At 44.9% G+C, this 9,339-nt stretch overlaps 1 protein-coding gene across 1 annotated transcript; it reads left to right on the top strand.

Moving 5' to 3' along the window:
* The first annotated feature begins 1,370 nt into the window (after positions 1–1,370).
* LOC148183301 (endogenous retrovirus group K member 6 Gag polyprotein-like) lies at positions 1,371–6,459 on the top strand. The gene is made up of 2 exons (XM_088061389.1): positions 1,371–1,376; positions 5,401–6,459. The coding sequence occupies exons 1-2, from the start codon at positions 1,371–1,373 to the stop codon at positions 6,457–6,459; spliced, it is 1,065 nt and encodes a 354-aa protein (XP_087917515.1).
* Positions 6,460–9,339: the final 2,880 nt, after the last annotated feature.

The raw sequence follows: 9,339 nt of genomic DNA, 5'->3' as shown, positions 1-9,339 counted from the left end.
GATGGTGGAAGCAATAGACTCAGACAGAGGAACTCATTTTACCAGAAAAATTCTTAAAGGAGTAATGACTGCTTTAGGGATACAATGGAACCTCCACACTCCCTGGCATCCCCAAAGCTCAGGCCAGGTTGAAAGGATAAATGGAGAAATAAAAAAAAAACATCTTCTGAAGCTGGTGATAGAAACAAAAATGCCATGGCTGCTGCTCTTACCACTGGCTTTAGCAGGAATAAGGGCCAGACCCAGGGAAGATATTCAACTATCTCCTTTTGAATTGATGTTTGGAATTCCTTATCCTTGTAACTCTCAGCCTGGGGCGGGGGTAGAGATAAGTGATGTATATCTAAAACAGTATGTGGCTCGGATACTGTCTCTTGTAAAATCTCTTCGACAGGAAGCTCAGCTGACACAGACCCTGCCTTTGGACTTTGCTGTGCATAATATCCAACCAGGAGACTGGGTCCTAGTTAAGGAGTGGAAAGAAGCACCACTGGTGGCAAAGTGGCATGGACCTTTCCAGGTGTTGCTGACCACAGAAACATCCATCAAGACAGCTGAACACGAGTGGACCCATCACACTCGGGTCAAGGTCTCTAAAGCTCCAGAGGTTTGGACATCTCAGATAGAGGAGAAGGATGAGAAGCCGCGACTGACACTCCGCAGGAGTGGACTGGAGCAGTAGCCGTGCGTCGACATCGGGGGAAGCCCTGAGTGCCTACCCACAGACTGCCTGCTGAAATAGTCTGTATGGGCATCCCTACTCTCAAATCTCCAGTCACTGGGAGCCAATCCATGCTGTCATTGCTTTCTTTATGCTAAGCTGTTTCTGTGCCTTCACTTGCCACAGGTGGTGTAGAAGACAACGTAAAAGTGAAAATTAGGTTAGGAAATCAGATTATTACACTATTAGAATGTTTTTCTTAATAAATTTACCTTTATATTTTCAGTTAAATTGAGTCTAAAGTGGGAAAATAATTTTTTAACCTTAGGAGAAGAAGTAGCAAAAACCTTTAACCTTAGAAATTGTTGGGTCTGCGGAGGGCCATGGAGATCTGAAAACTGGCCATAGGTGGCCAGCCCGGTCGAACCTAAATGGTAGGTTAGCACCCTGAGTGAAGTCCATAATAGAACAAAATTTTGAGACAAAGAAAGAAGTCCATGGCAGCTTCATTCTTCTGAAAGAAGCACATATTGCCTAAATAGAACAGGAAGCATATATGTAGAAAAGAGCGTTTGTGACTGGACTTTATCTTTGAGTTTAGATTGTTGTACCCCAACTGCCCTCCTTATGACTGTTCCAGTTGTAGCAACTCTAATCTTTTTACCATGCATTATCCCTTGCTTAACTCATTCAACATGTGATCAAAAGAATGCAGGTAAGTAGCCGTGCCTACTGACCCAGAGATGGCTACAAAAAGGCCGAGAGTGATGCCACTGCAAATAACTGCAAGGCCAAAAAAGACCCAAGAAAAAGAAATTAAGTCAATGATAACTAAAGTTTGTAAAGGCAATTATTAACAAAAATTAAAAGAGGAGGGATTGAGAGGAATGACGGGTTTGTCTTTACAAACAAGCTGTGGGTCTGCTGATAAGATGCAGCTATCAGTGAGAGACAACAGAAACAATGGGATGGATTCCACTAAAAGATCAAAGAGGCACTGAAAGAGCACCATGAATTCCACAAGAGTTAAGAATTAAGAAGGGATTATGCATGGGGGGGGGGGGGGGGAAGGTATCGCAGGTATCAGGCGTTCCGGGAAGCCTGTACCTCTCAAGTACCTCAGCCTATGGGGAAAGAGAGAAGGGACAAGCGGCCAGGAATTAGGATAAAAAGGAGGCTGCGCCCTCCAAAAATTTGAGAGACCCCAGGGGAATGCCCCATGGCCTCTCCCTTTATTCGAATAAAGAAAAAGGACTCCTCTGTCTCCTTTTTGGACATAAACCTCTGGTGTTTGTGGATTGATTTTCCTGACAAGACCGAGCCACATACTACCTCTCAAAGGTGCCTCATTTGGATAACTTTTCGTTGTTTGTGTTACAGGGTACGTTACTCGCCCTTTGGCACTCGATTGCTAGGACTTGTGCTTGTGAATTTGATTTTCTTCTTTATCTTTTTTAATTTAAAAGGTAGACTCTGGAGAATCTAGCTCCAGTAAGCTTCGGTTTGTAGCAAGCACTAAGATTCAGCTAGTCAGGCTTTTTTTTTTTTTTTTTTTCCCTAGACACTTTGTACACAAGCTTTTGAATCTATATCCCCTCTTACAATGCAGAACTTAAATTTTGTGACAATAACTACATTTAAAATGTGTACACGGATAGCACGGACATCTTGGTTTTTAAGCAACTTATTGTGTTCTTTTTTCTTCTTTCAATTTTTTTTGGTGCTTGTAAATACTTGCATATGATTCACAAGCTTGTACTGACTACTTAGCACTTAAGGGGTTTGGACTTACAATACTCAAAGTTTTATTAGTTTGTGGGGGTGGTAACACAATCATTTACAATTTCTCTTTCTGGTACTTTGAATTTAAACATCATATTTTTTATATTGCTTAAAAAAACAAAGCAAGACTAAATACTCTCAAAATTTTTGAATAAACACAGAAGATTTTACTAAAAATCTCTATTAATATGAAGTTATAGAATTAGTACTCTAAAATAGCACTGATTTACTCACTTGGAAAAGGAAATTTCTACATTTACTTTCAAAAGTCTCAAAAAGCCGTGTTTTTTTTTGTCACTGAGGAACTTTTTTTATTACAAATTCTTTAAACATTTGATTTTTCTCAATTAAATATTAGAAACAAATCTTTTTTTTGGTATCTTACAACTATGTTTAATACTCAAAACAAACTTTTGCAAAACTGCATTAACAGCTCTTTTTTAAACCTTTTTTTAAAGTTACTCACTATAAGAAACACTTTAACATTACTTTCTTTGTGAGACTTTACAAACTATTAACACATTTCTTTTACTCTTCTTTAAGGAACTCTACTCTGCACAACTTTCACCAACATTTCTGTTGATATATTTTATATATTAGTAAAGGCCTGTATGCACAAACCAGGCTCTGAAATAAGTCGTGATATTAAGGGCTAAAATCCTTGAAACTTGCCTGCAGAAGAGAGAGTAAAGCAAAACAATATTCTTGTGTGTAGGAGAAAAAAAGTAAACTGTGTGTGTTAGCCAATAGTAGCTTGCTCTGCCCGCAGACCCTGTAGAACCCTATAAAACGTGTGCTAAAGATAGAAATAAACGGCGTTCACAATTACTTCTGTGAAGACTGGTGAATAGCTGGCGGTCCCAATACATTTCTAAATCTCTTTTCAACTCTGTTAATCACTAAAATTACCATAATTTAAATCACTAAGCTATTTTTTTAAAACAAATTCTGTGTTCTTTTTCTTGATGCAACTGCATTGGGAGTACACTGTTTCTCTTTTCTACTTTTATAATTCAGTTAGGTTCTCTATGAGAGCAGAATTAGCTTAATAGACTTTTAAACTTGAATTTCCCAGTAATAGGATGTGGGCGGAGTCTGGGACAGAAACTGCTCTATGGTCAGGGAAGGGGTTTCTGTGGGACATTTGAAGTACCTCATGCGGTCAGAGTTTTTGCTGCAGAGGCCTTTCTCCTGGTGGGGCTGAGTCAGTTTTTCTCGTTGGCAGCCATGGATACTGTGGTAGTGCATATTTCTGGGAGTTACTTAGTGTCTCTGTAAACCCTCCCTGCAGCTGTGACGTGTTTTTCCCCTCCCCTCCCTGTCGCTGACATGTTATCCCATTGGTTGGTGTTATATGTCTCCCCGCCCCCCTCCTGAGGTTTGAAAGAGTCCGGGAAAGTGATCCCCGGCCTCTTCTCCCCCCTGGAAGCCAGCCAGAATAAACATCCTCTGTTACCCCGGAGGGAGGAGCAGCTCTTTGGTCTATTTTCTTGGTCGTGAAGAATCTCCCTGACCCCCCCCCTTGACAGAGCCAGCCAGGATTACTTCGGGGGGCAAAGGGAGGATTACTTCAGGTGGTGCCCATTGTGGGGGCTTCAGAACCCCTCGGGACGGCTGGAAAGCACCCCACTGGTGTTTTAACAAGCCTAGGGAAAGTCACCTACCCCGCAGTCTTTACTGACGGGGATCGGGTTGGTAGCTCGGTGAGAACACGAGTCAACTCGGACTGAGAACCTTTCTTTTTTTTGGAACACCGCCGCATCCTTCAGGAAACAGGTACCGGGGGGGCGCAGGGGGGTGCAGGAGATCCAGTGGTTGTTGTGGGGTTTAGTGGGGCACGGTGGTGTGGTGCCGGTGCCAGACGAGTCTCCCCCCGGTATCGGGACCGGGGGAGCCCATGTGGCACTACACGTGGTGTATGGGGGGGTGTACCAGCGGCGCGTTCCGGGCTCCGCAGTGGTTTTTAAACCCTGACTGCAGTTTGGATCTTTTCTGCTTTTCTTGGTGATAAAAAAGGTTAGACCAGTCTGTGTAGTAAAGCCTTAATATCGGCCATGGGTTCTCATTTTTCTACACAGCAAAGGAATAAATATTCCCATATTAAGAATATTCTAAAGGCTGGAAATATCACTTTCTCAAAAAATAAGCTGAGGAAATTCGTAAAATGGTTTTTTTTGCATTTTCCAGATTTGAATATTGATTCCCTGCCTGACTGGGAAAAGGTTGGACAAGCACTCACTATGCAAGTTGAACTGGGGGAGAACACAGCTGGCAAATACCTCCCACTGTTCCTTTTAATTCGGAAAGCAATTCTACAAAAACACGAGAAAAGGCTAGAAAAATCTTTGGCTCCTTCCCCTCCCCCCCTTCCCTCAGCTCCCCGGTCAGAGGGTACGTCTGAAGCATATTCTGTGAGAGTTCCAGATGCTTGTCTCTCAGGGCTCAGACAATCCCCGGAGTGTACCGACCCCGTCTGCCTTGTGCAGGCAGACGAAAACTCCTTCCCATACCCTTTCCTCCCCGCAGAAAACCCCAAAAAGCATAGCTTAAAATCCTCACAGCAAGGAGGGGGGGGCTCAGCTGAACTTACTCAGAAACATGTGCCGAGCAATAATGGCGCTGACCATGTGCTCTCCTTCCCCTCCCCCCCTCCCCCCCCCATAACCCCTTCCTCCCACAGGTCCCTACCCCCAAGCCTCTCCCCGCCCATAGCCCCTCCCCTCTGCCTGCTTCTTATGGGACAGGGGGCGGGGCTGGGGGCTGGGCCGGGGTGAGGGGTGGAGCCCCTCCCAGTTCCCACGGTCCGGGGGGCGGGCCAGGGAGCAAGCAGGGAGGTGAGGTTGCCTCACCGCATTCCAAAGGCAGGTGTGGTTGTGCTGCTGTGCTCTGCCCTCATGGCCCCGGGGGATGCCCCGGGGGATGGGAGGGTGGATCCCCTCAGCCTGCTCCCCTTGTAGAGTCACACGGTGCCCCTGGGGGATGGGGAAATACTAGCCTTGCCGGTTCCCAGGCAGGTCAAACCTCTCGCCTGCCGGTTCAATATAACCCCTGGGAATGGGGAACCAGGAAATTGCGCCTCAGCTTTTTTCCCTACTGCTGCTCCAGTAACTTTTACTGGAACAAGACCACAGAACCGGCATTACAAGCCCTTCTCATACCAAGACAAAAAAGAAATTTGCAAAGTTCAAAGAGAATTTGGCCGTAATAGTGAAATATTTAAAAGCATTGTTAAAACAATATTAACCTCAAATGATTTAGTTCCTACAGATATTAAAGATCTTTTTAGATGTTTGCTTACACCATCTGAATTTGATTTATGGGAAAACACATGGAAAAGGTTTCTAAAAAAAATACTGGTGGAATTATTAAAAACCAATCACCAAAATGTAGATTTATTAAATAATGCTGTTACTTTTGAGCATTTATGTGGTGAAGGAGTATGGGAAAAACCTGAGGACCAAACTATGGCCTTGCCAAAAGCTGTGATAGATAAAATCACTGCAGCTGCAGAAAAAGCTTTTACCCAGCTACCAACAGCTGAGACTAAGGGTAGTTATATTAATGTAAAACAAATGCCTTCAGAAGGATTCCTGCAATTCTTAGACCGATTAAGAGAACAAGTCTCCCGTCAGGTAGAAGACCCCGTGGTACAGGCAGAATTAATCAAGGAAATTGCTCAGAGAAATGCTAATGAGTCTTGCCATAGGGTCATTCTAGGTTTGTCAATGGATGCACCTCCGACACTCGTACAGATGGCAGAAGCCTGTGCGAGGAAAGCAGAGATGTTTTCACAGGAAAAGAGACCTCCTTGGACCACCCAAAGACCTGTTGCTGCAGTTTCATCTGAAACAAGGAGTGAACAGATGACGTCTGACCAGCAACAGCGAATTTGTTTTCATTGCAGAAAACTGGGACATTTTGCTAAAAACTGTCCTTTAAAACAACAGAAGCACACTGATACCAGCTTGCCAGAAAACTTCGGTCTCAGTGCTTACCCGCTCAGCGCGCAGACATAAATGAAGCGGAGACCAATCTCTGTCCTTTAATAAAAAGGGGGTAGGGGGGTGAAAAACTGCAGAAATATAATTGTGAAAAACATTTGCCTAATAAGGTCTGGCAACCGCAAAAGCGATTCACACTTGTAATTTCTAAAGCTTTTTGTTTCAGATCTGATCGTTGGACAGTCGTTGGAGTAGACTTGCAGGATAATTCACAAGGCCTGGTGTCTTGTGTCGTGGTTTTAAACCAATAACTAAGAAAATTACTTATTTCTTGCTGTGAGATATGGATTAGAACAAGAGCAAAACAGGCATACAACTTAAAAGGAAAAAAAAAAAAAAAGTTTATTGACAAACTACAATAAGAACACCAGAATAAACTTCCAGAAAAACCTTTTCATCCCCTGTCTACTCACTATTCCCTTGTTCACATGACAAAAGAGACAAAAACTTTGGAACTTTGATGGTTAAAACAGTCCCAATTCTTGCTACAGTCTTTTCACCAGTCTTTGTAGAGAAACAGAAGTTTCTTCCTGTTAATTTATGGAGTTTCTCACAAGAAAAACTATTTTTGTTATAGTTTTCCATTGCCCTAATGTTAGCTGCCCAGAACTGCTATTATTAGAGCCCACTCCTCCCATTTTCACATCACTCTGAAGTGTGTATGGGCCATGAGTCTAGGGATGGGATTTTTAAGGATAAGTTATTCAAAGGCAAAAAGTCTTCTTCATCTGTTTCTGTGAGCTTCACTAGAAAACAGTTTTCTCATTGCCTCTCAAGGCTTCAAATCTTCCAACACTTCACTGTACCATAATTACTCTACTTTTTTACTCAAAATTTACACTTTGAACACTCTATTCCTCCCTATTTACTGTCATGAATTAAAGGAGTGTTTTTGAGACCTTACTGTCCATTTCCATAGTTTTAACAGAAAGATATTTCAGCTTAATTAAAGCATCTTCTTAATTCTCTACCTTTTCTGAAGCTTCTTTTCTTTCCTGTCACTGGTAGTTTATAAAGTCTCTTTTCATGTTGATCACTCTCTTTTTCTCTGTCTGGATAAAAAGATTAATCCGCAAGTCTCATCTGGGTAATGAAAGAGTTAAAATCTTGCCCAGGCTGTTGTAGGTAGTTCTGTGGCCTCGGCCGGTGCAGGAGCTGGAGCCGTCTGCGATGGAAAGCTCCTCATGGCTGCTCTGGAGAGTGTAGGCGCCGCGCCCAGCCCGCTGCAGGTCCAGAGCCTCTCTCCTTCTTCACTCAGCAGTTTCTTTTCTGAATTTAGTTACAGCAAAAAACCTGCAGCCAAGCCAGAGATCGGCTCGGCCCGGCCCGGCCGGAGCCCGGAGAAAACTTTTTCCACAGGGCCCGCATCTCCCGGCCGGGAGACGCTGGGCCCAGCCCAGTCCCCGCCCGGCCACATGGCCTGGGCAGGGAACGGGAGGCCTGGAGCTCTGCCACCCTTCCCAGCCAGGAAACAAAGAGAACCAAGAGAGCTCTGGTTTTACACTTTGAGGTAGGGTTCACAAGTTGATCCCACTTTTCAATGGCCTAAACTGCTGTCAATTCTCAGCAATGACTGATAATTGGTCAGGAGAAAAAACTCCAGGCAGTTCCCAGCAACTTAAACTTTCTTAAAGGTAAAGTAACTCCATGACAGTCTTGGTTCTAGAAGACAGGTGTCTGCTAGGGAGAGCAGGAGCCTCCCTTGGGATGAAAGAATGTAGACCCCCTCCCTCCGAATTATTATAATTTTGAAATCAAGGGGCCTTTAGGCAGAGATCTGGGGATAGGAATAACAGTTCTTTACTAGTATAACCAGGCAAACAAACAACAATAACTACAGCAATAACAAGAAAACAGAACCAGGGACCCCGGGACAGCTTTCTCGGCTGAGACAGGATGGAGGAGAGGCTTTGTTTTCACAAACCCCCTCGGGCAGTCAGTCCTGGTGCTCCTGCGGGGCTCCGAGGAACAGTCGGCTGGAACAGCAGGGTCGAGCTGAGATCCTGGGCTGGTGGATGAGGTGTATCAGCAGCTCTGCAGTGGTGCCTGGCACTGCCACATGTCCCAGCAGGGCAGGGGGTGCGAGGCCACCAACAAAGAGGGAAGAAGGAGAAGAAGCAGCAGCTCCATCTGGGTGATGGCGAAATTCCCTTCTCTCTCCCGCAGCAGCTCCGCGACCCAGCAAACGAATGTCTTTCCCCGAAGCCGAAGAAAGCCAGCCAAAAACTGTCCCCACCCTCCTTTCCTGCCCCTTCCCCCCCCTGGGCCCGGCCACTCTTTGTCCTTTGTCGAGCACCCACTAAATACCCACAGTTAGGTTGTCCCAGCACATAATGGGTAAAAATTCCCCGGGCAGGCCAGAACAACAAAAAAAAAAAAAAAAACACCTAACCCTCAACACCTGGCTGGACTGGATAGTAGGTATTTTGTTATTGGAGACACAACACACACACCAATAGAGATTGAGGTGGCTCCCATGACAATTAAGGGAGACCTAACACACCTTATTCTCTTAGCTAGGTGCCCCCAACCACCTTTCTATATAGACAAAAAGCAGGTAATAGCCCAGGTGATCCCTGTTCCAACAGAAGTCCCAGTAGATGACAAAGCACCAGGAGTCTACTGGGCAGAAGTAGTGGGTGAAGACAAGCCCATTATTGCTGCGGCGACGGAAAGCCCGGAGCACCGCAACTTCTCTAGAGACAGCCCTGAGAAGGGCTGGGCCGAAGTGCGTGAGCAGCTTCGAGCAGTTGAGTGATTCCAGCTCAGCTCAGCTCAGCGATAGTCAAGTGATTTCAGCTCAGCTCGGCGACGGTGGCGGGCAGGCAACACAGGAAGCAGGGACGAGAAAGCTGGTCCAGCGTTCCACCAAGCACAAGCCTTTATTCAGGCAGA

This window comes from Pseudopodoces humilis, chromosome 12 (genome assembly GCF_049639895.1).
Source record: "Pseudopodoces humilis isolate 2021_Gansu_Grassland_sample_001 chromosome 12, ASM4963989v1, whole genome shotgun sequence".
NCBI lineage: Eukaryota > Metazoa > Chordata > Aves > Passeriformes > Paridae > Pseudopodoces > Pseudopodoces humilis.
The sequence above is the reverse complement of the archived record's forward strand: the minus strand, read 5'-3'. Positions and strand labels throughout refer to the sequence as shown.